The 27,979-nt window shown below is 49.1% G+C and overlaps 5 protein-coding genes across 5 annotated transcripts; 3 read left to right on the top strand and 2 right to left on the bottom strand.

The window, feature by feature from the left end:
- Positions 1-34: 34 nt before the first annotated feature.
- EV420DRAFT_1727033 (caspase domain-containing protein) lies at positions 35-2,626 on the bottom strand. The gene is made up of 4 exons (XM_060479845.1): positions 2,089-2,626; positions 1,582-2,035; positions 1,097-1,524; positions 35-1,040 (listed from the first exon to the last, which is right to left on the bottom strand). The coding sequence occupies exons 1-4, from the start codon at positions 2,292-2,294 to the stop codon at positions 107-109; spliced, it is 2,022 nt and encodes a 673-aa protein (XP_060324379.1). The 5' UTR covers positions 2,295-2,626; the 3' UTR covers positions 35-106.
- A 2,067-nt stretch (positions 2,627-4,693) lies between these two features.
- EV420DRAFT_1577890 (uncharacterized protein) lies at positions 4,694-5,100 on the top strand. Its single transcript, XM_060474543.1, has 2 exons — positions 4,694-4,850; positions 4,903-5,100. The coding sequence occupies exons 1-2, from the start codon at positions 4,757-4,759 to the stop codon at positions 5,079-5,081; spliced, it is 273 nt and encodes a 90-aa protein (XP_060324378.1). The 5' UTR covers positions 4,694-4,756; the 3' UTR covers positions 5,082-5,100.
- An 11,472-nt stretch (positions 5,101-16,572) lies between these two features.
- On the bottom strand, positions 16,573-16,871 carry EV420DRAFT_1577882 (uncharacterized protein; the record flags this gene model as incomplete). Its single annotated transcript, XM_060474542.1, is given in 2 exon segments — positions 16,573-16,777; positions 16,788-16,871. 2 exon segments carry the CDS (start codon positions 16,866-16,868, stop codon positions 16,628-16,630), a joined length of 231 nt encoding a protein of 76 aa, XP_060324377.1. The 3' UTR covers positions 16,573-16,627.
- Positions 16,872-20,896: 4,025 nt separating this feature from the next.
- EV420DRAFT_1485240 (caspase domain-containing protein) lies at positions 20,897-23,520 on the top strand (the record flags this gene model as incomplete). The annotated part of the gene is made up of 6 exons (XM_060470189.1): positions 20,897-20,933; positions 20,990-21,047; positions 21,101-21,554; positions 21,612-22,039; positions 22,096-23,097; positions 23,184-23,520. 6 exons carry the CDS (start codon positions 20,897-20,899, stop codon positions 23,518-23,520), a joined length of 2,316 nt encoding a protein of 771 aa, XP_060324376.1.
- Positions 23,521-25,738: 2,218 nt separating this feature from the next.
- On the top strand, positions 25,739-27,080 carry EV420DRAFT_1073351 (proline iminopeptidase). The gene is made up of 3 exons (XM_060465654.1): positions 25,739-25,820; positions 25,870-26,580; positions 26,629-27,080. Exons 2-3 carry the CDS (start codon positions 25,874-25,876, stop codon positions 26,858-26,860), a joined length of 939 nt encoding a protein of 312 aa, XP_060324375.1. The 5' UTR covers positions 25,739-25,820; positions 25,870-25,873; the 3' UTR covers positions 26,861-27,080.
- The last annotated feature ends 899 nt before the right edge of the window (positions 27,081-27,979 follow it).

The following is a 27,979-nucleotide window of genomic DNA, read 5'->3' as shown; positions in this document are numbered from 1 at the left end:
CAGCCTAGTTCTGAGAGCCTTGACGGTACGGTATACGGACCAGCCGTCGCCCGTCACTGTACCGTGGCTATACGGCCGTATACCGTATACGGTACGGTGCGAAGCCCTAGTATAGTGTTCCAACCTGGCTGGATATGGATTTTCTACGGATCGTCAACCCATATCGTGGAGCATCGTTATTGTCGCGGGCATTATACAGGTCGAGATCCCCAGCAACCTCGACGAACTCCCTCCGAGTCTGGGAGTCCTGTGAGTTGAGAATGGAGAGAAGATCACCTCCGATGACATCTAGATTATCCCCGTTCCGTTTGAGTTTGTGCATTTCGACGGAGACGAGATCTTCTATTTTCCTTGGACTACCAGATGTCAAGTGGTAGGTGAAATGCGCATAGGCGTCAATAAATTGCTTGATACCATCAATGTTACTGGCGAGAGGTTTATATGAGAAGTGTGTAGGAAAGCCTTCACGTTGAGCCTGCTTGAAAATATCATTTCCCTCCATTTCATCGAAGCAGTATGTGTTTTTCACGAAATACGTGTTCGTATTCCCTCGACTAATGGAAACTTTGTTTCCGGCTCCAGCATCAACCTCTAAGCAAATGTCCGCCTCGTCTTGGCGATCGATATGGCGGAAAGGATATCTGAGCTCATTAAATGATGAGAAGAGATCAATTTTTTCTGGATTGCAATAGACGAGCAAGTCGGCGACAGGATACTTCGATAATCGAGCATATAATACGCCAGCGTAGTCGCCCTGTCGAATGGCCGAGATGACTTCAAGCCTAGCTGTGCTATTTATGGAAGAGATCTTCGCCATTATCAATGGACGCGACTGTGGTGTTGGTAAGTCGGTGTCGTAAATGTCGTATATGGAATCCTCAAGGACACTAACACTGTGCCCGGCACGAAGGTAAAATTCTTGAATTCCCTTGTTTGTGGACTTCACGTTGTAGCACGGGATCATGGGGCGGGAAACCGCTTCTCCGGAGCGCGTGAATATGCATCGATGAATATGCTTCCCATATATGAATGGGGTCTGTCTGAAGACCACTGTGTCATTAAATGAGTATTAATTGTCAAGATCTTTAGAACGTACTGCGATCCCATGTTTAGCATTTCAGCAACGACTTTACTCGCAAGCGCCCTGTATGTCAGGTGGGTGTGAATATGCCCTTGATATGTTCCTTTCAGGACCTTGAGCAGAGCCGTGGTAAACTTGCCTCCCTCCGATGTCTCTCGCGCCTTCTGATCTGACAAGCATGCTGCTAGAAATACATGCGAGTCCCACGATGCACGAAAGCCTTCGCGGCTCGGGACTTTGACATTCGGGTATCCCTCTCTCGTTTCACCGTTGCCGCATTCAGGTAAGATGGGCTGAGTGTCGCACTGGGTAGGATTACTCTCGATATCGTCCACTCCGCGCACTAGCTCGCTTGGATCCGACTCGTTGGAGTCCAAATCGTCCGAGTCGGAATCATCTCCTCTGTTCAATCCTGCGGAATGGCAGCAGTCACATATCAATGTCTGGACATCGAGACATAAGTGTCGCCGAGCAGGAATTACACGATCCAGTTGACTCACAATGTTATTCCCTTTTGCATCCGACAACTTCCGGAGAATGTCACTAATCCTCTGATCAGAAATACATTCTCCCTTCACTAATTCGCCGCCACAGGCCGAATCAGGAACTCCCTTCTCGCCATCGACAGGGCACAGCAACTCTATGTAGCCGTCGTCGGTCTTCCAGCCTGGCCAATTGTTGGGCGCCTTAACCCTGCTGCCGTGCCCCGCAAAGTATATCAAGATTGCAGTCTTGTCCTTGACGATCTGTTTGTTGTCCTTGAAGGCCCTCAATTCTTCCAGGATAGCTGATCCTGTCGCATATTCGTCGGTGAGCAGTTTGATGCGCTCAGTAGGAACCTTCAAGTCCTTGCGCAACAAGTCTGCGATTGCATTGGCGTCGGGAACTGCACCCTTCAGGTGTTCAAAATGTTGGTATTCGTTGATACCGATGATCAATGCGAAGATGTCGAGACTGCATCGCACTGATCAGATTTTTAGGTTCTACTCAGATAGACATATTCTTACGGTGAGTTTGCTTCTTTGTGTGAGGATCCTGGTACCGCTCGCTCGCCTTGGCGCAATGCGTTGGGACATATTGATGAAGAAGAATGCCTCGTCAAGCCCAGGACACCGCCTACAACCGCGGGGAGAGTTATAGATCGGGGGTGAAGAAAGCGGAGAGACGAAAGGTACAGTGGGGGCATAGAGGGTTTGATGTATTGCGGATGCATATTTATGTGTTTCGGTGTTCTGTAAATCTGTAGAACACATGTGCCGAATCTTCGGTTCAGGTCCCAGGTTCGTAAGAGTGAAGCCTTTGAAGTGTACTCGAATCCACGTTCTCGAAATATGTTTTACTGACCTGAAAGAGAACAATATGTTACAACAGCTGAACTCGAACCTCTTCTTCCGCCTTTCATATTGCACTGTACCCGTATTTTAATGTTCGAGGATTCCGTGACGATGTCTCTTAGTGCCGAATGATGTGACTAGGCGATAAACATAATCTCTCCGATAGAAACGAACGAGATGTAACGACAGTGCTCACTGCTCTGTTCGGAGGCTGATCAAGGGGGTACCGGAATTCCGGCCCGGAACACCGGGTAGGTAGGTAGGTCCAGCCGGATGTCACGAAAAAAAAAAGTTGACCACCATTTTGGGGGTCTAAGAATGGACTTCAAGGATAAATTTTAGAGCATACATGATACAATATATGCCACTGAGTGTGCTACTTATCTTAGGGCATCATACCTAGCGATACCAACACTCAGTCAATGCCATTACAAAGTGGCCCTGCTGACTGGACATGGTGACATTACGACATCCCATTAGAGCACAGCCATGATTCAGACTTGATAGCGTACAGATTATGTTCAAAACACTTTCAATATTAATATCACGGCTATTTCAGGCAAAATATTCACCGAATTGAGTCGAAAGATACCCAAATTTAGCATAATGACATCATAGATGTCACGTGAAGGTAGGTAGGTCCATCGTTGGTGCACGAAATTATTTAATCGACCCACTGTCTTTTAATTCATTATTAGGACCCCCTTGAGGCTGATGATTGAGCGCTTGAACTCCGATTCTTTGATGCGTACCTAGGTTTTTAAGTTGAATGTTAAATTGATAGACTCCATGGTGAGACACAAGATGACTGACTGGGCGCTTTGGGAATAGAAAAATAGTGACCAAACAATTGAACCATCGGTAAAACCATCCATACGGCTCTCAGAATATAACGAGAGATTTAAGCTACACGAATTCACCTACACATAAATGGGCAGGCAAATAAATCACGCAATACATACAGAACACATTCATTCTCATTCCCCTTGCCACGCAATATCGGAACATATGGGTGGATCTAAGTTAGTGCGTCTTATATAAAATGTTACCAACGCACAAACCAGCAAATTCTAACCTCCATGTGTCAATGGTTAGCAAAGGTAGGAATAGGAAGGTGATGGAAGAATGGTTCCTGTATGTGGCTCCAATATCATGTCCATCATGGCGTAGTAACAAGTGAAACAGGAAGGCAAGCAAAACGAGCCGAATGCCAAAAGATGGAGAGCATCGAGATGACTACCAGTGGTTTTGCATCAGGTCTCCAGTAAGATGATAGAGGCAGAGAAAACTTGCAGATCAAAGGGTCTCTCGGTCAGTTGGTCGAGCTGAGGACTTGGTCTTGAGACCCACTTTTGAAGGCCTTGAGAAGACTTTACTGAAGGCATTCACAAATCAACTTAAAAAGCGGTAGAACAGCAATAATGAACAGTCCTTACTATGGAATCCGTGTCACTATTCTTGCATTGTGGCAGAGCAGGTAGAATCTGCTTGAGCCGGTAATTACCAGATACTGCCTGACTTACCAGGTGGCTGTGCGATTATCGGTGTCATTTGTTTCGTCTTGGAATGGGATATTATAGTCGATGGTTGCACGTAACAAAACACTTGCGGCGCTCAGAAAAATCTGGGGATTTTGCATCAGATATTTTCACTGCCAGACAACTTGAAATGAAAGGCAGAGCGCCTGTCCGATAGAATTTATTGTCCTAGCACGGATCCCGCTACCATTGCTGGCTCACTGTTGATGTCGTTGACTGCGGTATCATAAGGGCATCATTGCCGCATCAATAACGCTTGCTCAACATCAATGCACAAGGCCATTCACATGGAACATCAGCAAAACCCAGAAGTTGTCTTTTGTGTCTTTTTGGTCTTGCACAAGACCGAAAAGATGGCAAAGACAAGAAGATCAAGGGTCTTTACCAAGTAAGGTACATATTCTCGTCAAGAAGGATTTTGTCTTGGCAAGATCTATCACTGTCTTAGGAAGAGAACATCTTCCTGTCTTTTGTTTCTTTCTCTTTCGTGTTCTGATGGCTTTGGAGGATATAGAAATTCTAGTATATTGATTTCTATCTATGACAATGAACTATAGCACATAACGCTAACACTACGACCCTTTCTGCCTCAGAGATAGAAATGAAGCTGTGACATAACAAGAGAGATGTTGCAAGAATGGGCGCCTATAGGAAGGATAAGAATGTGATTTCGATGGCATGACAGTGCTACGAATATATCAGTATTGCATCAGATTGTCAAAAGAAAACACACCGCAGAAGGGAGAACAACAGCTAAGCAGTCTAACCGACACAAAATACAATGTGAATAATTATATGGGGGAATGGAAGAAGCACGCACCCTCCGGCACATCCCTTCCTGGATGGCCACCATCCTAGTCTTCACAACAGCCCTCTCCTTGGTCTGCACACATCCATCTACAGCTCTGGTCAGTTCAGCAGCGAGTGATGATGAGGTGTTGGGTCGTACCGTTTCTTTTCTCACCTGTTGGCAATGACGGCAGCCCGGAAGGAAATGCGAGAATCAGATATAGTCAGTTCAATGAGAGACACCCATACCTTTGCCCTCGTACCACCAGTACATGCCCAATGGCCCCATCGCCGGTATCGAGTTGCAGTAAAGTGAGGGAGAGAGGAGGGAGGGAATAATCAATTCGGACTCCGAGTTAAAGTCCAACATGATGTTGACATGTTCCGGACATGCCCGGGCGGAGTTTGAAAGAACTTAGAAGATTTCTTGTTGCTCTTCCGCCATTCCCTGCCATTCCGTGCACCATCTGCAAGTGGCTGCACTGCTGCAACGCTGCAACATCACCGTGACGGATGTGCATGGGCTTCAATATTGCAATATCTAACTTCAATCCGTATACATACCAACTGCAAGGTCATTCGAAGACCGCCCCAATCGATAAGATCAGAAAGCCGCAGAAGAACCGGTTTGCCAAGACCAAGACTCGATCACCCAAGAAAAAGAGGCAGAAAGAGGGCTAGAAAAAGACCAAGCCCGGAAAGACTAATTCTGGGTTTTGCTGATGAACCCTTTGTTATCAAGCGCCATCCATATAAATCCTATATCTTGTGACCAACCTAAACTAAATACCTTCTGCCTCGTTTCAGCCTGTGAACTTGTTCTAGTGGATATGCATTCTAGAGCAGCTTGTTAAGCACGGAAACAATAAACCATGTTGGCTGTCAGTTGGTTGAACAAAATGGAGTTATCATACAGCAAACTGGAGCTCAAAAAGAGCCTGGTACAGTTATTTTTGAATCGACTTACATCGTGAACAACCCACGCCATTCTGGCATTTCCCGATTGGGCTGTCAGCAGACTTGCATGTTCCTATCTACAATATTCATTGAATTCCCTGTAGGAACCAGTTCACTTTACCACAGAGGCTGGTAATAACACCAACACCAACACCATAGATCAGCTGAGGTCCTGAAAGGCCCCGTTTAGCATTGGATCCTTTCCCGGTCCTGAAAAGGCAGGCAGTAAATTGGTATGAAAAACATGTACCCCTGTGGAATAATAAGAAAGGGCACAGAACCTGATATTGAAAATGAAAGCTTATGAGGTCCTTTTGTACTATCAAGAACACTCCAGCTATAGTGACTGGGTAGTAAAGAAATCGAGCCTCAGCTTGCAAAACATAATCCTGCCGACATCGGCTCTTAGGTTAGATTTACAAATGGACCAAAATATGAACATCTATCACGTACATTTCTGTTAGCCACTAACTCTAATCGACTTAGATCAACCAAGGATCACCACTCGCACTTCGGTGGATGATACACAAGGAGGTCAAAGGCGATGATTGGGAGCTAGTCGCGAACTTAGATAGTCACGAAACAGGGAGCTTTGAGTTAGGTAGATTGAACCTTAGCCGAAGCTGGGGTTTAGACCAGCTGAGGCACTACTTAAATACACAATGATAATCCTAAAAATAGTACTGTGAGAGCCGTCCGATAGGGATCGCATCATAAAGTAAACCTAAACACGTAAGAAAAGAAAAAGAAATGAATAAACCGTAACATTACCCCCTCTTCAAGACTCATTCGTCCCGAATGAGCTTGAGCTCTCCTCGTGTGTCGCGGCCTCTGTGTAGTAGGCGACGGAGTCGTCCTCATCGTCCTCGTTACTATCCCCCTCCCAGTTTTCGTATACTCGTTGTAGATTTTCAAGGTTAATTTCGGATTCTTCATCGTCCTCCTTGCTTTCTATAGTGGGTATTCCATCGGCTTTGTTCGTAGTAACGGATCGTGCGACAGAGGAGGAGGGATAAGAGTCTTGCTGGTCCTCCGAGTGCCTTGGGTTTGTACATTCGGAGGAGTAGACGGTTTCGACGTCTGTGACGCAAGGAGTATCGGGTTCGTGATACGGTGTCATGGCGTCGGGAGGTATCTTATTGTCCACCCCAATTGTCTTTCCGTGCGTGTCGATTTCCCACTGAATTCATTGAAGATGGGCTTCATACTCATTCACCAGCTCTTTCGCATTAGCCATGTTTGAGCGTTTGACCCAAGAGTTTTCCTCCTTTGGGTACCCTTTCCACTTTACCAAGTACTCTGTTATGGTGCGACATCTTGGTCCTCGGCCTACCACCTTATCCCGTTGTTCTACAATCTCTTCGATTTCGTATTCTTCTTCCTCGTCAATGAGTTCTGGGGGTGGTCTTTCCGGTCGAGGTTGATTGGGAAAGACGGCTGCTACATATGGAGTCAAGAGCGATTCATTGAAGCGGTTGTGAATCCTCCAGCCCGTCGGCAGCTTAAGCTCATAGGCCGATGCCCCCTTTTTCGCCGTAATGGCGAAGGGTCCCACTCGTCGATCCCCGAGTTTTGAAGTGGGTTGAGGAAGGTGAAGGTTGGTCGTATCAAGCCAAACCTTGTCTCCGATCTTGTATTCCATGGCAACGTCCTTGTGTTTGTCATAGGTCTTTTTCATTGATTCTGCCGCCCTTTCCAACGACTTTCTAGCCTCGCCTTGCGCTTTCTCTATCTCTTCAACCAATTTCCCCGCTGCCGGCACCATGGCTGTTCGTTGGGGTTTTTTAATAACCTCCCCGTCCCTACCGAAGATGACTTTGTAGGGAGAGTACCCGGTCGCTGAATGCTGGCGATTGTTATGTGTGAATGCGGCCAGCGGCAACCATTCGCTCCAATCGTCTTGTCTGTTGTTTACGAACATTTTGAGGTACTTCTCAATTTCCTGGTTGACTCTCTCCGTCTGTCCGTCTGTCTGGGGGTGATAGGCAGTGGAGGGGTTCCCTTCGACGTGAAGGAGCCGGTAAAACTCCTTCATAAATTTGGAGACAAACACCGATCCTCGATCGGAGATTATTTTCTCGGGCATCACGCCGTAGGGTACATAGACGTAATCCCTCAGGATTTTGGCGAACCCAAGAGAGGTGAGCTCTTCTGTACAGGGGATGAGAATGATGGCTTTTGAGAAACGATCCACGATGACTAGAATGGAATCAAATCCTTTGGAGTTCAGGAGTTTGGTGATCATGTCGACAGAGATGTGGGTCCAGGGTCGGATTGGAATTTCATTCGGGTGTAAAGGAGCCTTTTTGGGGTGACGGTCCGTTTTGGTTCGTTGACAGACTTCGCACCCCTTGATGTAGGCCTCTATGTCTCAATGCATCCGCGGCCACCAGTAGTCTCGAAGCACCAACTCTTTGGTTTTCTCGATGCCAGGGTGTCCGGCGGTGATATGATCATGCTTGAGGGCAATGATCTGCCCCCGAAGCTCACGGTTTATTGGTACATAAATGTGCCCGTCATACCACAACAGGTCTTGGTCTCGAGAGACCCCCTTTCGTGGTTCAGGGAGTCCGAAATTCCTCTGTCCCAGTGCCGGGGATCGTGCGTTGCCGCCTTTATTCTCTCGTGCAATTCCTCCGTGGTGGGCATGATCAGGGTCCTAAAGTGCTCTGCCTTGAGGACCACTACGTCTTGGTTGTCTTTCTTCCCTTGGTCATGGTCCGCCCTTCTTGACAGGAGATTGGCCTTACGATTCTGTGCTCCAGGCTTGTGATGTAGCGTGAATTGGTACTCCGCTAATTCCGTCACCCACCGAGCTTGTCTTCGGTTGAGTTTTTGGGGCTTGCAGAAGTACTGGAGGTTGGAATGGTCTGTCCAGATCTCGAAATCCTCCCTTGCTCCCATGAGGTATTGGCGCCACTCCTCGAGGGCGATCATGATAGCTAGGAGTTCCTTGTCGTAAATTTCATAATTGCGTTCCGTGACCGAGAGGGCTTTGGAGAGGAAGGCTACCGGTCGCCATTTTTCGTCTTGCCACTGGGAGAGCACCGCTCCTATTGCTCCTTCACTTGAATCTGCCTCCACCCAAAACCGTCCTTCGTCCAGGGGAATGGCTAGCACCACATCCTCTCAGAACAACTCCTTGAGCTTCTCGAACGCCTTCTGCTGGGCCTCGCCCCACTTCCATTCTTGTTTACCGGTGAGGGAGGTTAACAGTTTGACGTGTTTGCTATAGTCTCGTATAAACCGTCGATAAAAGTTGCAGAATCCGAGAAATGACTGCAGCTCTTGTTTCCTTCGAGGAACGGGCCAGTCTAAGAGCCCCACAATTTTGACGGGATCCATGCGGATCTTTCCTTCACTGATAAGGACTCCCAAGTATTCGGTCTCCTCCACTTCGAACTCGCACTTTTCCGCCTTAAGGAACAGGCGGTTCTCCCGCAGGATCTGGAGCACCTTCTTCACGATTCGTCTATGCTCTGCCTTGGTTTTGGAAGCGATGAGGATATCGTCCAAATATACCGATACTTCTCCTGCTGCTATAAGATCCTTGAAGATGTCATTCATCATCCATTGGAAGGTCACGGGAGAGTTGGTAAGACCGAAGAACATCACTAGGGGCTCATATAAGCCATGATTGGTTCGAAACACTGCTTTCCACTCGTCCCCCTGTTTGATTCGTACATTATTGTAGCCCCACTGCACATCCAACTTGGTGAAGTATTTCGCTCTCTTCAGCCGATCCATAAGCTCCCCGATCAACGGTAACGGATAACGATTCTTGATAGTCATCTCGTTGAGTTTCCAGTAGTCTTGTACGGGGCGAAGCTTTCCGTCTTTCTTTTTTACAAAGAAGAATGGCGAGGCCATAGGGGATTTTGACGCTTGGATACGTCCCGTGGATAGGTTCTCGTCAAGGAATTTATCCAGCTCCTCCTGCTCAGTCGGGTTTAGGGGATATACTTTACAGTCCAGGTTGGCGTTAGCATTGGGGATGAGCTCAATGGCATGATCCCAGGGTTTACGAGGGGGCAATTCGTCAAAGTTTTCTTTGTCGAAAACGTCTTTGAACTCCCGGTACTCCTCGGGCACGATCTCCTCAAAGGATTTGGCGACTTTCCTGGCGTTTGCCTGAGCGGCCAGTTCATTGGCTTTGGTTCCCATGGCTCGCACATGAAACGCTTCCTCGAAGTCAATTACCAGGATGGTATCTCCCTCTTCATACTCTTCCCATCGTGCAGAGGGATCGGTGTCGGGCAGTGAAAACGGAATTTTCCGACACATGCATCGAGCCAGGGTGACCGCTCCAGTGTCCCAGTCTATTAAGGGATTATGACGTTGGAGCCAGTTATGTCCTAAGAATAGAGGGGTCGAACCTAGATCGACTACAGCTAGTTCGATCCGTTCCACATGGTCTCCAATGCGCAATCTTACTTCGGCATATTCCGTGATGTCTCCTCCCTTGTTTCTGGTGCCGTCGGCATTATAGACTGGGACCGGTCGGGCCGCCTTCTTTAGGTTGAGGTTGTGCGCCTGGGCCCAGGCACGATCGATTGAGCTACCCGTGGCTCTGCTGTCGACTAGGGCGCTTACTGCATGGGTTTCCCTCATGTCCAGAGTTTCCAACTGCACTTTTATTGAAACGTTTCGCCCTTTTCTTCCCCATATGTACATCGGGGGCTTCTGTAAATCTGCCATCCATTGCCACTTTTCCCGAGCTTGGACGGCCATCTCCGTCTGCTCCTCCAGTTGATGACACAACTGGTCCGTGACTTCCGCTCTTCGCCGAGGGTGTACCCATCCATTGAGAACAGCACGAGCTGCCGAATCCCCTTTGGCAATGCGTAGGGCTCGGCGAGTCCATAGTATGCCATGGGGTTTGTAGTACATTTCCACGATGATTTTCTTGTTGTTGGGAGTCGCCGTGAGTGACGGGGCAACCGAGGGCGGCTTCTTGGGCGAAGTGACTGGAATATCAGATCGTAGGTGAGCTTCTTCATCTTCGACTTCCTCTAGCGAAACAGGGGGTTTCTTGCCTCGAGGTGGCAATTGGTCACCGGGTCGAAAAGGACCCCTCAGCGGCACTTGGGTGCCTTCCGTCGAGTTGGTGGAGGAGGGCTTGCTGCCCTGTGTTCGGCCCTGGCCATGGGCGCTTGTGCGTGGCGTTGTAACCTCCACAGTTCGGTCCTTCTTACGGCTCTTCCTGGACCCGGCGGTACTTCGGGTAACCCTTCGTGGACGCACACATGTTGGCTCCTCCGGAAGGTCCTCACTGTTTGCCAATGAGAGGGCTACTGGGTGAGGGTGGTCGTCCGAGTTCATGGCCTCAGCTGCTTTTCCGACGCCTCCCGCTGGAACAGACGGTGTAGCCACAGGCCCAGCGGGCTGGGTTGTCGGCCTTTCTCCCTCTCCAGGGTGACCTCCCCACGTCTGGGGTGCAGTCGGACTCGTACCTAGGGGGCTCTGCCCTCGAGGGGCTTTCCCTGTGCAGTCGAGCGGGGGTTCCTGAGCTAGGACGGCCCCTCGGGGTTCATTTCCGGGCGCAGGCCGTGCGAGGAGGCGGTAATCCCCTCCTACGCCGTTGTGGTTTTGCGATTCCTCTTCCTTAGTTTCTTCGATAGGTAATGCGGCGAAAAAGTTGGTATATTGTTCGTACGGAGTACCTACATACGTGGCATAAGTCCGACTACAAGTACATGAGCGCGCACCAGATGAAACTAAGTCCTTAGCCGACGCCGTCGAATCGCTTATTTCGACGCCGGCTCGTCTTTTGATGACTTCTCCTCCTTGACCTCCTCGACCTTGGTATCCTTCCCTAATTCTTCCTTCTCGGCCTCTGCGAGTAGCTGGCGTAGTCGCTGGACGTTGGGCTTCTTGCGAGGTGGGAGTTTGACGGAGAGCCATTTGGATTTGTCTGTTGGACATTTATGGTCCCGGCTCCACCCGGTATTCCCGCACTTGAAGCACCGCTTATCGCTCCGCAGCTTATCGATCTCCATCGGCTGCCCGGCTCCACCGTAGGTCGTTCCTGTGGCGTCCTTCTTATCGCCACTGGAACCCTGGCCCCCGCCCTTCGATGATGATTGATTTTGATTGCCTCGACCAGAACCGCTATTCTGGGAGGACTTACTGCCCAGTCCTTGGGCTACCCCGTACCGATAATTGGCGTCTATCCTCAAGATGCGCGCTTTCCATTCTGCGTAGGTTGTGGGGCGCTCGTTGTCCCCATGCATAACCGTATTTCTCACCGTAGGCCTTATCGCGGCCTCGACCACTTTGAACATCTGCTTCTCGTCTCCGAACTCTTCGCACTTGTGGGCTAACCGCTCGAATTTTGCAAAGAACTCCACCGCGGACTTGAAGTCCGACTGGCGGATCTTCTTCCATTCTTGCTTCCAAATGGTTAGCTCGGCCACCTCTCAGAATTGGACACAGAGATCATGGGAGAACTCTGCCCACGTCGGGAATCTCCAATGCCCCTGTGGATCTCGATAGCGATAGTACTGATCCACCCACCACTGCTGTGCTTCCCCGCGGAGGTACCCTTGAGCAAACGTGATACGGTAGGGGTTTTGCCCCTGATCGTTCATGGTGTAGTACATCAGGAACACCTGAAAGTAGACCTCACAGTGATGGAGGAATCGGGTGATGTCCGATGACACCCCAAAGAAGTACTCGGGCTGAGTAACCAACTTTGGCTTCACATCATTCCACGAGTTATTGACCGCTCCTGGGGCTAGCTGCCAGGGAGGGATCGGATCTGGCGGCGAGGGTACCTCCGGGGGCTTTGGCGGGTTGGGCGGTCGCGACAAGGACCGCAGATGTTGGTTGTCTCCCGGAGGCGGGTAGCCTCCATGGTTCGGCGGCGGCAGCGGCTTCGAGGGTGGTAGTGGCGGGACGGTGGAACCTTTCCCTTTATCAGGGCGAGAAGGCCCTGCGCCGTCGTCGGCATATCCATCGTCGTCCCCTCCTGCTCCAGCAAAGAATTCCATGGTTTCGAGAGGATGGGGCATCGGCTGCGGCCGTCGGTAAGGCTCACAACCCGGTTGCGGGACTTCGGGGTTCATTAAATTCCATACTATGGCTGCCCTGTGCCACGTTTCGACTTCAAGGATGTTTTTCATGAGGTATACGTCCCCCATTTGTTTAGCGTGACGATAGTCCTCGCCGGCCTCGGAGAAGAGCCACTGCAGGTCTCTTTCCATGTCTTCCATCATTATTTCGTACAGCCCGTGCCATGGAAGTAGGTTGAAGATGACGGGCCGAGGGTTAGGCCCGTTAATTAGAACTGCTCGGACCGCTGTCATTACTGTCTTCTCGAGACTTTCGTTCGGGGGTCGGCTCGGCATCCTCGGCTGCCTTCCTCTCTCGGGCGAGGCGGTCGATCTCCTTGTTTCTTCTCCATCGTCCGATGTCTGAATCTTCATCAGTGATCTCGGATTGATAGGCGTTCCAGGCTCTTCTCCTGGCCTCCAAGTCTGTTCCTGCTCGACGGGCGGCGCCGGAGTATCGTACGGCGGCTGCACGCATTCTTCGCTCGACCTCGGTGGGGGTTGCGTCGGGTTCGAGAGGGAGGTCCCAGTGACCGTTGGGTCCCTGGAGGGCATCCTCCTCAGCTCGGCGGATGCGTGCCTCGTGCGCTCTTCCTTGCTCCATTCGGGCCTGGATTTCTGGGGCGAGCCGGGCATCTCGAGGGACTCGGAGGGACTCGACGAGCGTGTGATAAAGGAGAGGCCATGGACGCTGGTTGAGAGGGACAGGGTCGGCGAATGCTCGCGACGCAATGGAGGGAGTGAAGGCAGGCTCTCAGGCGAGGTCTCCGGCCCCGGCAATCGATCCAAGTTCCTTGGAGTCGTACTCTGGGAACTCGCTCCAAAGCTCCCTATCCGTCGGCTCGTGCGAGGGGACGGCGGGAGCGATCGTTGGGGCCTTGGGCCCCTCAGGGATCTGGTCGGACTCTCGTTCGGGCGCGACTCTGGCCACAGGAGCTTCTTCCCTGTTGTCGGCGTAGACCCAACTGGTGTGGGGGTACCAGGCGACTGGCTCTCCCCTATCTGCCGGCCAAGAAGTTGGAACGGGCTCTGTTCCATCTGTACAGGTGGTAGTTGCGGTGGAGGCCCCAAGGGCAAGCTCTCCGGAATCCTCGCTGAAGTCATCTTCAGCCCTTCGCTTCCCGTATCTTCTTCTCTCACTTCCCCAGTCTGCATCTGTCCACTTTGTTTGGGAGCATCCGCTCCAACTGTCTCTGGTATAGGTAGCATCTTCCTCCTCATCCGGGTAGAGGTCACTGAGGATGGTTTCGAGTCGGACCCTCTCGAGGTCGGTGAGCTCGTCACCTTCGAACTCGGTGTCAGCGCCTTCTTCGCCCTGGTCCACAGACCTGGTGCCTTGTCTTCCGACTCCATCTGTGCTTGACTCGCCTTCGACTGGAGACTGGTTGAAGAGACCTGGTATGGGCGAGTCTCCTCTGTCGAGGAATATGCCCCGGGTATCGGTGATGTCGACTGAGTCTGTTGACTCGGCGGTGGTGCTTCTGTAGGAGTCGGTGCTTGATCCTGAGGATTCCGAGCTGGATCACGACGATCCGTAAAGGGACCCTCCAGGTCCTCTGGGCGTGATGGGTCAGCCATCGTGTAGTGTTTGTTGGGAGGCCACGGGGATGAAGATTACTGGCGGGGGATACGCCGGTGTCGTTGGGATGTAATGAAATGGGAGCTGTGCTCGTACTCGCCTTTGTTGGCGGCAGCACCGATAAGTCTGGTACAAAAAGATGGACAAGAAAAAGAGAATAAAAACGGCGGAGATTGCGGGAATGGCGTCGGATAAGGGCATCCGTTCGTGGGCTTATCTTTGTGAAAGTCCCGTAACTATGATGGACCATGCGACGGATAGGGCAATAACGGTGAGGGCAGCGAGCAGGGCGATAATCAGACTGAGGTCGGTTTCGTAGTTGGAACCGGTCATCAATCGGGCTTCGTCGTCGAAAGAGGGATCAGTCAAGATCAGCAGCGTAACTGCCAATAGTGATGCTGATTTTAAAGATAGATGAATGAGATTCGTGTTGTCAGATTCGAAGGAATCCGATGTAGATGACTACGAGGACAGCCGCTAGGATTGGGGCTGACACGTAGGTTTTCAGGATAAGGAGGGTAGTCCCAACTAATGTTAATGCTAGGATCAATGGGTCAGGTAATACCAAGGGCAGGACCCAAATGATCGCTGCGGCGATGATGATGGTAGGATAAATGGTGCCTTTCCGTTGGTCCACTCGAGATGCGCTAACAGTCACAGAACTGTCCTTTCAAACACACGACGATGACCTCTCTGGTCAAGCAGTGTTAAATCCCAGGGAGTATAGCTGAAAGAGTATTGGGCAGCATTTGTTCTCTGACGTGGCGCTGGGCAATATAGGACGAGCTTCAGCTAAATGTTAGCCACTAACTCTAATCGACTTAGATCAACCAAGGATCACCACTCGCACTTCGGTGGATGATACACAAGGAGGTCAAAGGCGATGATTGGGAGCTAGTCGCGAACTTAGATAGTCACGAAATGGGGAGCTTTGAGTTAGATAGATTGAACCTTAGCCGAAGCTGGGGTTTAGACCAGCTGAGGCACTACTTAAATACACAATGATAATCCTAAAAATAGTACTGTGGGAGCCGTCCGATAGGGATCGCATCATAAAGTAAGCCTAAACACGTAAGAAAAGAAAAAGAAATGAATAAACCGTAACAATTTCGTGGCTAGTCATCAAGACACATGTGGCTTCAATTAACCTCAGACAATGAATCTGAGTCTGCTTAATGTATCGGTTACAATGTCAACCATCCACTCCTACCCCCGATGAATAGGGATTCGGATTAGGTATTTTTCAATTTGATGCCACATTGCTGGGTGTGGCTGCAGCTGCCGAATGCACCGCATAACCTGTGCTATTTGTACTCTGGACGATCAATCTATTATCAGGAAATGAAGGGAGGAACAGGCAAGAAGGGTGCTTACCAAATGAATCAGATGGCATGCACTGAATGTGAGTTCACAGAATGAGAGGCAGAAAGAAGTTGTTGATAGGAAGAAATAAGGACAGTGTGGCTGCGGATGTGATGCAGGGTGCCAGTCTCTGGGCTGAGACTGCAGAAAGGTCATGAATGCTCATAATCATTCCCTGCTGGCGTTGTTTCCTGTTGATTAAGTTGCTGATATTAGACCCATTATCATGGGAATCTAAGACAAGGCAAAGATCAAGAACAGATATCAGGCATCAATGTGTGGGTGGAAGATGAGGACTCGAACTGCTTGAGGATTTCCAGCATGCGCAGCTTATACAGATATAAGTAATCCACGCAGTCTGAGCAGCACAAGAGTTATGAGTAGTGTTGCCGCCGCTCGGGCTAGTCTGGCCGCGGTCCGGTTCGGTCCAGGTTCGGGCACATTTGCCTGAACCTCGAACCTGGACCTCAAGGTTCACCTCCCGTCTCCCCGAACCTCGAACCCGAACCTGAGGTTCAGGTCCAAAAGGTTCGGTTCAGGTCCGGTTCGGGTTCGAACCTGGTTCAGCAAAAAAAATTCTACGCACCACAGACTCTAATATTTATACATCTGATACACGATTATTCTATGTCCCAGTTTTCATCATCAAAACATGGCCCGATTTCCATCCACGCTTCATTCTGTACACTGATACAGTTATTTACCGGTCAATGAAACAGCAAAACTGGATATTTACTGTAGGTTCCAATTGGTTGGGAATTTTGACTAGGTTTGAATGTAAGAATGTGTAATACTATACAACAATAAGATACAGTAAAAAAAGATGCTCAAAGGTGCGAGTACAAGTCCGTTTTCACAGCATTATCGTGGCGTGGGTATTCTAGGCTATTTTGAGTCATTGAAACAGTCCGGCCCATATACCCAAACCTCATTAGTCAGCTACTCGGAATCGCTCGAGTGCTATAGAAAAGTGAGATCTCCTTTCCAGTCTCTCTCTGATATACAGCCTCAAAATCTTTGCAGATTTTTCTTGCACCTTTCCAAGGAGCACCAGGTAGTTTGACAAGCTCATTCTTGTATGCAATCATTTGCAATGACTGCCTTTTCCATTAGCTGGTCATGGCATTTGTGAGCAATCTGACACTTTTTCGAGTTTGATTTGGCATGTCCAGGCATAGTAAAAAATTGAACAAGAGGAGAAATAAAGTTCGGAGGCAGCAGGGCAATAATGGACGCATTGGACTGTCAGACTGTCCATCAAAGGTGATGGCTTGGCAGAACCGCACTTTTATTTATGCCCTAGACTCCTCAGATAATGGCCGCTTGGTCTCAAACCTGTCACACAGGTTCTTCAGAAGGTCATTAACATTATTGAGGCCTTTGTGGGTGATTACATTCAGATGGAGGACACACATTTCCAGGTCAGATTTTGAGTTCATGAGAAAATAGATATTTTTAGAACAGAAGCCTCAATTTCTCGGGAATATTATTCATGTCACATATGAAGAATCACTGCAGAACATGAAGATACAATACACATCAGCAATGTAATACAAGTTGATGATGAAGGATGAAGGGAGGGAGAGCAAGAGGCTAAGTGTTTCATTGAACCATGGTGTTGCAATGACCGGTAAATAACTGTACGTCCATCCTGATAAGCTTCCTTCAGACGTTGCATGGTGCCGAACTTCTCTGCGTCAAGATTGCGACGGCGAGGGTCAGAGTCTGTACGACCAGCATATGAGAACACGCGCTCCGAAGGCGCAGAAGATCCAGGGACGGAAAGATAGTCTCGGGCCATAGCTAACAAAGAAAATACGAGTTTGACCAAATGAGTCACTTGTCACAGCCTACATCCCCTGCTTCTCAACATCAACCTATCCCCACCCAACCGTGGCTCCGTTTCACCTCATCTTCGATACACCCCCGTTTTCAAGGTCCCTGAAGTCGATGGCACCACTCGTTTGACCCCACAATGTCTCAATCTCGCGCGACGATGACCGGCCCATTTCCACCCCCACCCCATCAACGTCAATCCACTACTGCCCAGGGAGGGCCCCGTTCGGGCTTATCTTCGGGAAGCTACCATTTTTGAGGTTGCTGAACACGATGGCATCATTCGTTTCACTACGCCAGTCCGCTATCTTGTGCTACGATGCTCGTGCCATTCACTAGCCCCCTTCCTCAACACCAACTTACCACTGCCCAATGAGGGCCCCATTCGGCCTTGTCTTCAGTGTACCCCCGTTTTTGAGGTCGCTGAAGATGATGGCATCATTCGTTTCACTACACCAGCCCGCTATCTTACGCTACGACGCTTGTACCATTTACTACCCCCCTTCCCCAACATCAACCTACCACTGCCCAACGAGAGCCCCGTTCGGCCTCGTCTTCAGGAAGCTATCACTTTTAAGGTCGCCGAACACGATGGCAGTATTCGTTTCACTACGCCAGCCCGCTATCTTGCGCTACGACGCTCGTGCCATTTACTACTCCCCCTTCCCCAACACCAATCTACCACTGCCCAACGAGGGCCTCATTCAGCCTCGTCTTCAGTATACCCCCGTTTTTGAGGTCGCCGAAGACGATGCCGCCCACCGTTTGAGTCCATGAGGTCCCTATCTCGAGCGACGGCCACTGACTCACCCCCATCCCCCTCTCACCAACATTACTCCCTCCTCATTCAACAACAACCCCAACTAGCCTTGTCTTCAGTGCACCCCCGTTTTCGAGGTCTCTGAAGACGATGTTATTGTCTGTTTAACTGCTCAGATTTCTGTGTGAAGATGTAATCTGACTATTGTACGACGTATGCCGGTGGCTTAAACCTTATCTCATTTAACTATACAATTACCTCCACTATCACTCTCAGCTCAACATATTAGATAGCAGTCAAAAAATTTGCATGATATAACTTCTGCAGCTGGAAGCTTTACCTGAAAAATCATGAATTATTTCGAGGTAGGTTCGCAAGGTTCGGACCGGGTCCGAACCGGGTCCAGAATTTTCAAAGAGGTTGAACCTCGAACCTGGACCCAGGCAGCTGTGCCGAACCTGAACCTGGACCGGACCTGAAAAACTGGAAAACTGGATTGATTGGCCATCTCCGCTGATACAGCTCAGGTAAAACCTGTGGGTCCGGTTCGGGTCCGGACCGGGTTCACACGGTCCTGGACCGGACCGCGGCCAGACTAGCTCGGGCTAAAACTGCCGAACTGATGGAACTGAGCCGGAGAAAGCCAAGCTGAGCCAGGTTTGGTAGCTTGGCCGCTTCATATAGCTCAGCTCGGCATCGGAGCCGGCTTCATCCAGTTGAAGCCGGTCAAACTCGCAGGAGCTCAGAGCGCTGTCCCAATTGGGAAGCCAGCATCAGATATGCTCTTTCTCCCTTAGCTTTGACCTAGTGCTGCAATTGGTAGGCTACCAGTCATCAAGCTTCCCTTACTACTTGATTCTGACAGGTTTGAAGGCAGTAAGAGACAGAAGATACACTGAAGGAAGCGTGGGAATAAATTGCCCTCTAGAATACCGCACAGCCACAGATAATATTTGGGCTCCTGTAGTTATCCTTGTGCATTCCCTTGAATATATATATACGCAGAGGTATGTAGATGATAAAATAAAACATATTTTACAAAGTGTTATCCTCTGGTATATTTTCATACTCGGAGGAATAAATGAGAGTCTACCTTACCCTAATTTGTAAGGCAGCTACAGTTTAACTGGAGCTGAGCTCCAGCTGAGCGGAGCCAAGAATTATTTCGAGTTCGGCTCGGAAAAAGCTGACATTAAGGTACAAGCTGGGAAAAGCCAACCGAAGCTGAGCTGAGCTGAGTGGCAGCAACACTAGTTATGAGCACAAACATTCCCTGGCATGCCATACACCAACTAATTGCCAACTAGCAATCTGTACCAGGATAACAGATCCGCATAATACATAATGGCCAGATAATCAACATGAAGCTCCTTTTTCTCGCTGTCGAGATATTCGGCAACATGCCTGATTTCATAATTAAACCACAGTCGACTTCAGCTTGGAGTGAATGGTTAGAACAAAGTTTATTCCTCGAGAGTTGCAGAGCAGTTGAGTAGACCGTATCTGCTGTGAAATATATCCTCGCTCCGCAATATTTTCTCATGCACAGATCATGTTTTCTTTGGATGACACATAAGTTACTTCTCTCCATCTACAGCGATAACTCCACCAACTCCACCTCCAGCAACGATGACAGAGCGGTTTGGGATTGCTGAAGCATGGTAGTGAAGCCTGAACAGCGGTGCAATAGAGGACACAGGTATCCTACTCTTGAAGTTGGAATCTCACACATCCCCGAAGCCATGTCGTAATAATGCGAAACCGAACATTCTTCAATGTTAGAAGATGACAATATATATTGCAGCAGATACGGTCTAGTATCAGCGCAATTACACTTTGTTTAAAGAGTCTGATGTCAGCGGTGGTCGAAAGAAGCAACGGTCCTTTAAATTCGGCGCCGTTTCTCTGGTTAGAGTCTTCGATTTCCCACGTTCTTTGCCATCAATCTCGTTGACATCAACCACCGCCACACTCTCATCAACAGGTGTGTATCGTCGTCTACCTACGAGAAATTCCACCACAACAGACTTCTGGATTTAACTATCAGTTTATGCCTGCTGATTGCATCTGCTATCAAGCCTGAAGATCGATTTCCTGGATTTTACCTTTCCCTGGTCCCGTAGCTATGAATGGGTGCAAAAAAGGTCCTCGAAAAAAGCTTGATGACCAGACCTAGCTCCACTGTCGTTATATCTCATCTATTTTTATCGGAGATAACGTCGCACTCGTCACTTGGGCGCGTTTCTCAGCGCTAAGAGATCCGGCTGTTCCTATCACCATGGAATTCTTGAACATTGAATGGAGATGTACAAACTGAAGGGCCAAGCATGAGGTGCGAGTTCAGCTATTTGATAGGAGCTTATTTTTGTCTTTCAAGCCAATAGAATGTATTTCGAGAACATAGGCTCAGATACAGCTTCAAAACTTCACCTTTACGAACCTGGGATCTGAACCGAAGATTCGGTCTGTGAGTGGATCGCGGAAACAGACTCACTTAAATAGACTCACTTAAATATGCTCACCTAACACAGGATCCTTCAAACGTCTTTCATCCCCCCTTCCCCCTCTGCGTTCTCTTCACCAGTGATCTATCACACTTTCCGTCACAATGGGCGACCTGAACAATAATAATACCTCGGCGGATTGTAAAGCTTCCTTCATTGTTATGCTCCTTCAAACCACCAGCTCATGCCACCGACAGACTCAAACGCGCCGGGTAGACAAACGGCGGGGTTTTCCTCTAAAGACACAAACTCACCGTAAGAATGTGTCTACCTGAGTGGAACATATAAATCTGATCAGTGCGATGCAGTCTCGACATCTTCGCATTGATCATCGGTATCAACGAATACCAACATTTTGAACACCTGAAGGGTGCAGTTCCCGACGCCAATGCAATCGCAGACTTGTTGCGCAAGGACTTGAAGGTTCCTACTGAGCGCATCAAACTGCTCACCGACGAATATGCGACAGGATCAGCTATCCTGGAAGAATTGAGGGCCTTCAAGGACAACAAACAGATCGTCAAGGACAAGACTGCAATCTTGATATACTTTGCGGGGCACGGCAGCAGGGTTAAGGCGCCCAACAATTGGCCAGGCTGGAAGACCGACGACGGCTACATAGAGTTGCTGTGCCCTGTCGATGGCGAGAAGGGAGTTCCTGATTCGGCCTGTGGCGGCGAATTAGTGAAGGGAGAATGTATTTCTGATCAGAGGATTAGTGACATTCTCCGGAAGTTGTCGGATGCAAAAGGGAATAACATTGTGAGTCAACTGGATCGTGTAATTCCTGCTCGGCGACACTTATGTCTCGATGTCCAGACATTGATATGTGACTGCTGCCATTCCGCAGGATTGAACAGAGGAGATGATTCCGACTCGGACGATTTGGACTCCAACGAGTCGGATCCAAGCGAGCTAGTGCGCGGAGTGGACGATATCGAGAGTAATCCTACCCAGTGCGACACTCAGCCCATCTTACCTGAATGCGGCAACGGTGAAACGAGAGAGGGATACCCGAATGTCAAAGTCCCGAGCCGCGAAGACTTTCGTGCATCGTGGGACTCCCATGTATTTCTAGCAGCATGCTTGTCAGATCAGAAGGCGCGAGAGATATCAGAGGGAGGCAGATTCACTACGGCCCTGCTGAAGGTTCTGAAAGGAGCATATCAAGGGCATATTCACACCCACCTGACATACAGGGGGCTCACGGATAAAATCGTTGTTGAAATGCAGAAAACGAAGACCAAGTAAGTTTTGATATTGCTGGTACTTGACGCCTGTTTAATGATACCATCGTCTTTAGACAGACTCCATGCATATACGGGAAGCATATCCATCGACGCATATTTATGCGCTCCGGCCCAGAAACGATGATTCGCCCGATGATCCCTTGCAAAGCAGAAACGCTCACAGATACCGGTCATCGTATGTTTTTGCTTCATGCTGGGCACAGTGCCGGGCCTCTCCACATCCACGAGAAGTCTATATACGCCATCTACGACACCGATTCACCAATAATGACGTCTTCACCATTGACGACAGCGAAGGTCTTTTTTAAGGAGGAGAAGATCATGCTTGAAGAGAACCAGCCCTCATCGCAAGACTACAACTACACTGGCATACTGTATGCACGATTATCGGAGTGTCCTGTCGACGACCTGCTCGTGTATTACGATCCGGAAAAGATTGACCTCCTCTCACCATCTAATGTGCCCAGTTATCCTTTCCACTACATCGATCGCCCAGATGAGGCGGACATTTGCTTGGAGGTCAGCGCTGGAGCCAGAAATGAAGTTTCTATTCGTCGAGGGAATACGAACACGTATTACAAGCATTTCGTGACAAAGGGTGACTGCTTCGATAAAATGGAGGGAAATCGTATTTTCAGGCAGGCTGAACAAGAAGGCTTTCCTGACCACTTCTCATACAAACCTCTCGCCAGTAACATTGATGATATCAGGCAGTTCATCGATGCCTATACGCATTTCATCTACTATTTGACATCTGGGAGCCAAAAGAAAATAGAAGATTTCGTCTCCGTCGAAATGCACGAACTCAAACGGCACCCAGAGAACCGTCTAGAAGTCGCCGGAGGTGATATTCTCTCCGTTCTCAACTCACAGGACTCCCAGACTCGGAGGGAGTTCGTCGAGGTTGCTGGGGATCTCGACCCGTTTAATGCCCGCGACAACAACAATGCTCCACGATATGGGTTGACGATCCGTAGGAAATTCATATCCAACCCGGTTGGAGCACTATACCCCCATATTTTCGTTTTCGAACCATCCACCCTTGAAATAGGCAAGTACAGATCGCACCTGTTCTTGTTACTATACTGACCGCGCACTGTCTTATAGATTCCATATACTCAAATATGAGCTCGAGCAATAGTGAGCGTAATGTTGAGACGTGCCTTACCAAAGAGGGCGATAAAATTTCCTTCGGCCTTTCCACTGACAGCAGTGGCCCGGGCATGGTAGAACCCTTCCTGTTCTGCCTGCCAGCAGGGCAGAATGTGGACGTCACCTTCATCAAGATTTTCGTGACCACGGAATCAGTAGACCTCCGATGCATTTCACAGCCTGCCTTGGGCACTGCCTTTGAAGATGGTGCAGATCGGCCCATAGTGCGCGATCGGCCTGCTGATTCCATTCAACCGGACCCAGTATGGGCGTCAATGACGATTCCAGTGTTGATTAAAAACGTCAGCAGGAATGATACTGCGTAACTGGCAGGCAGAGGGTCCCTTCTAATGGTGGCGACGTGGACCCATTTCTTTACACGTTTCGTTACAGCAGCAGGTCCGACAGAGTTGGTTACAGAATCGCAGACGTTGTGCACGCCATCCTGCTATTCTCCTGCTACGTACCGTCCCTTCCCCTCCTCTTGTACTTCTCTTCATACCCCGGTTGTTCCCTTTCCTCTCCGCTCCCCTTTCCATATGACCAATTAATGTGCCTTTACGCTACCCTCACTACTTTGCTTGTTAGATTTTCTTAGACTTGTCTTTACCCAGTCCTCATCTTCAGTAGTACGCTCACTCTCTCCAGTGTAAATTGCCTCTATATATTGCTTTATGTCACTCTCGTTCTCAGTTTCACTGATTATGCATAGGATGACTCGGCACCACATTATACTGCCCTCGTGTAGGAGACGAATGAGTTAGATCCATATCGTTTTATCCCTGAGTTAAGGAATCCTACGGATCACTTCAAATACAGATACCGAAACACATGAAAAGGCGGGGTACGTATTTGTATCCCGTGCGACAGATAGTGTCCGAAAGTCCGATTTACGGTCCTATAAGAAACAAGATACGATACCAGAAGATGAAATATCGTGGTTCCAAAACCGTACCCTATTATGAAGGCAGTCTACGGCACTGTGGGATGAGGGCCATCGCATCCGCGCCGCGCGGAGTCGCGTTACCGAGATCCTCAATCCTTCACCATTGCAGAGATCAGCTCTAAGATCCGCAGGGTGAAGATTTGTCCTTCCTTGCATATAATTGAGTTTCTAATAGTAGGGATTATATTAGAAACGACAAAGAGAAGTTTAGAGATGGCCTGCCTATGGAACAGATAGACCCCTGGAGCATGGGATTCCTTATAATTGGTATAAGCGTGCAAAGGACAGGCTCATAGGTCGCCGTTATTTAGATGCGATTGGCTAAGCCATATTTTTCAGCGCTCCCTAGTGAGAAGGCCATTACACACCGAATTTAACTTTCGTTATGCATATGAGCAGCAAACGTAAAGTGCTAAGTACGCTTGTCTGCTACGGCCAGGAGGAGGCGTGCCAATCGTCTAAGATACGCGAAAAGAGCCGAGGTCGTGGTCATGGCCGATGACGAGCAGTTGTTTGGACATCATCAACGCGTCAACAAACAAAGTCGTTTTCCTTCCTCCTCCATTAGGGACTTTAGCTCCCCTAAGGCAATTATGCATATGTCTGCACATGCACAACGCTCTGCCGTGGACCTTCTTGACGTGGCAATTATTGCCAGAGCTCATCGCGATATCGGTCTAGCTTGTTACCGGCATCACCAATTGCGACAATTTTAGGAATGAGTAATGCCAAGGTTCCTCAGTTTGGTGGGCTATATCTCTTATGACTTTTTCACGACGCCAACTTCCTTTTATTAAGTGATTTATCGTGAAGAACGTAGGCAGTCTACCTTCAGCAACATCTCGGCCAGACACCTGGGCATCCTTTCAAGATTCTGGCGTCCTTTTGCTGTGGCGAGACCTGCCATTCTTGACGAGGAGTGATCTTTTGAAGGTCGGCAGGGATATCTCCCGTGACTAGGGCTGGAGCGTTCACATACTTTGATAAGGTATGTTTTTCCCTCCATCTACTTTTGCCAACGTAACATGTTTCGCGATGGTACAGAAATGAGGTCTAGCTCTTCGCCATCTTCATTTCGTTTAGGTAAATTCAACAAAGAATATGGCAATGAAGAGTTATAACGAGGTGTACTGGTGTGTCGCTATGAGCTAGTCATGTTTTATAACCATTCCTAATTCACAGCTCGGCCTAGCTTCAATGCCGCAGTGCTCAGCCTTGTGTCCCAGTGACCTATCGGCACCTCTCCTGAACCTTTTTTTTTTCGGTTGTGACTTCTCGGGTATACGTGATACGCGAGTTTGCTTCTTCATGTCGTGTAAACGGCCTCGTCACAGTGATTCGCAGATGGTAGCCGAGGGCGTCCAGATAAGATATTCGCCTTTGTCCAATTGCTTTTCAAGGACTTTCGCTTGGATGGAGGTGGCGATATTCCGCAGTGAAAATGCTTCTTGTGCGTACCCATTCCTCTGCATCCCCTGGTCTCCTTCGGAAGCTGACTGTCGGCCGTAGGACGGCATCGCAAATGAATACGTCCCTACCGCATCGTTCTCGGCTTTGTAGATTCCGCCCGCCCAAGTTCAGCATCTCGATGTACATTGTCTGGCGACATCGGTACCCTCGGTTAGGAATGTTTCGGCGAAGCAGAACGTGAGACCGTAATTGGGACCTTCCATTATTTCAGTATGTCCCCTGTCTCTCGCTCTTCTTCTCACTTTAACATTTGCTGAAGGTTCATGTCGACGGCTGAAGGATGCCTCCCTTTCAACCATCAAGACGAAGAGTACCAGACATGGCACAAAGTTGTCGGTAACCTCGATAACCATGCGCGCACACCCTTCTTGGTTGTGGCGCATGGTGGTCCAGCTCGGTCTTGTTTAGCACTTGTCGAAATGCTTGTCACACCGATAACTACTTCAGGTCTATCCCACGACTACCTCCCACCCCTCTCGGACCTCACCACAAAATTCTCAATCCTAGTCAACCTCTACGACCAAATCGGAAACACTCGTTCGACACATCTCCAGTCAAAGCCGCCGTTGTTCTGGACTGTCGATCTCTTCATCGATGAACTGGTCAACCTTCTCGAGCACTTCCACATCCAAGCTGGCTTCGATTTCCTCAGTTATTCGTGGGGTGGGATACTCGGTCTAAAGTTCGAAGTGCGCCGGCAGCCCGATGAGTTGCGCCACTTGGTATTGGCCAACTCTTTGGCAGATATGGAGATGTGGGATGCGTCGACTGGGGAGCTCAGCAAGGCCTTCCCGGATGATGTACAGAAGGGATTGGCTGTTGGCGTGGCAGATATGGAAGCGTACGGCAATGCGCTCAAGGCTTTCCACAAGAAGCACGGATGTCTCGTCGATCCGTGGCCGGAGGAGCTGGTATACTCGATGGATCAATCGATCAGTCCATCGGCAGCTGTCTCTGTTGCTGTGGGGATGTCAGTGACCATATAATTCTCCTCAATGCATACTGACAGACCCTGCAGGTTTACTGGAGAGCTGCGTACATGGACTATTGTCGATCGTCTTGACCGTGTTCGTGTTCCGACTTTTGTGATCAACGGACGAGCGGATATAGCTCAGGACTTTGTCGTCGAGCCTCTATTTAGAGGGATTCATCAGGCCAAGTGGGTAACGATGGAGAAATCGAGTCATACTCCCATGTGGGAGGAGCGGGAGAGGTATATGGATCTGGTTAATGGATTCTTGTCTTCGTGACCCATTTATATATCAGCTTTCGTTTCCGCAAAAATGGTTCCTCCCAAGTGACCGATACAGATACTGGAATTGGATGATATGATTCCCTCTCCGAATGGATGCCTAGTTGCAAAATATCAACATCAACAGTGATGCGGAATTTAGGGAGCGTTGAGTGATGACTATCTTCGAGATGGCTGAATACCTTGTTTATGAAGTGCGAGATCTCTCCTTCGACCGGACTGACAATGCCATTTCAAGTGACTGGGATAAAAATTGGGGTGATCACGTCGTCATAAGGCATTTGTCTCCCGAATTCCTCAATGAATAACTTGTCTTCTCAAACATGATTGCGTTTCTTGAACAGATTAACGGCACGCGTACTACGGTTTCTTAAGGTGTATGTATAGTGTAGGACGCGATGTTCTAACAGCAAGTAAATAAGCTCTTAACACGTGCATCGTGAGTAACGAACTTGATTCTCGTTTCCGCACCTTACGTTCTTCGCCCATCATCCTCAGCCGTTGTTGTCCTCATTCCTAACGCTCTAAATCTTTCAGGAAGGTGCGAAAGTTATTCATTGGAGGAGACACTTTGATCTAATTTGCTTGTACCCAGCTGACGAGCAGCCCTCTTATCGATGGAATCAGGTCCCTCTACTGTTAGTGCAGTAACTATCGCTCATTCAACTCATCTCATGTAATGTTGTTCAGAAAATCTCTGATTGCCGTTGTCACTGTACTCCGGCCGATATGGCTGTGGGACCGCATGTTATGTGCAGTGATCATGGTCCTTCTTCGTACGGGGCAGTCATCGGAAGATCTGGACTCGAAGACACTGGAGTCAGTGCTGGAACACATGTGCCTTCTCGAATTCGAGATCGTTGCCCATATATCTTTCAGATGTCCGTTGATTCAGTTACGCCTAACCAAAAACCAGACGGAAGAGGTACCTTTGAGAAACAACGACCGCCGTTCCCCTGTAGAATTTACGGCAGACGTAAATATTACCGCTGTCTTCGCATCCATACCGAGAAGTGAGGTTCATAGGTGAAAAAACGGTTAGCCAAGGTTACGTGGCTAGGGAGTCAATGGCGTACCTCCTAAAAAACCATGTCCCATTCCTCTCTATCATACGCGA

Source organism: Desarmillaria tabescens (assembly GCF_030435595.1).
Source record: "Desarmillaria tabescens strain CCBAS 213 chromosome Unknown EV420scaffold_63, whole genome shotgun sequence".
NCBI lineage: Eukaryota > Fungi > Basidiomycota > Agaricomycetes > Agaricales > Physalacriaceae > Desarmillaria > Desarmillaria tabescens.
Note: the sequence above shows the minus strand (reverse complement) of the source record. Positions and strands in the feature narration are given on the sequence as shown.

Bases quoted from the DNA above. Each gene is read 5' to 3' on its own strand.
- EV420DRAFT_1727033 (XM_060479845.1), bottom strand. From the start codon at position 2,294: ATGCATCCGCAATACATCAAACCCTCTATGCCCCCACTGTACCTTTCG. The intron at 2,036-2,088 runs GTAAGAATATGT...AGTGCGATGCAG, and splicing joins CACAAAGAAGCAAACTCACC to TCTCGACATCTTCGCATTGA. The intron at 1,525-1,581 runs GTGAGTCAACTG...CTCGATGTCCAG, and splicing joins ATGCAAAAGGGAATAACATT to ACATTGATATGTGACTGCTG.
- EV420DRAFT_1577890 (XM_060474543.1), top strand. From the start codon at position 4,757: ATGGAAGAAGCACGCACCCTCCGGCACATCCCTTCCTGGATGGCCACC. The intron at 4,851-4,902 runs CTACAGCTCTGG...GTTGGGTCGTAC, and splicing joins CTTGGTCTGCACACATCCAT to CGTTTCTTTTCTCACCTGTT.
- EV420DRAFT_1073351 (XM_060465654.1), top strand. From the start codon at position 25,874: ATGTCGACGGCTGAAGGATGCCTCCCTTTCAACCATCAAGACGAAGAG. The intron at 26,581-26,628 runs GTCAGTGACCAT...CAGACCCTGCAG, and splicing joins GTCTCTGTTGCTGTGGGGAT to GTTTACTGGAGAGCTGCGTA.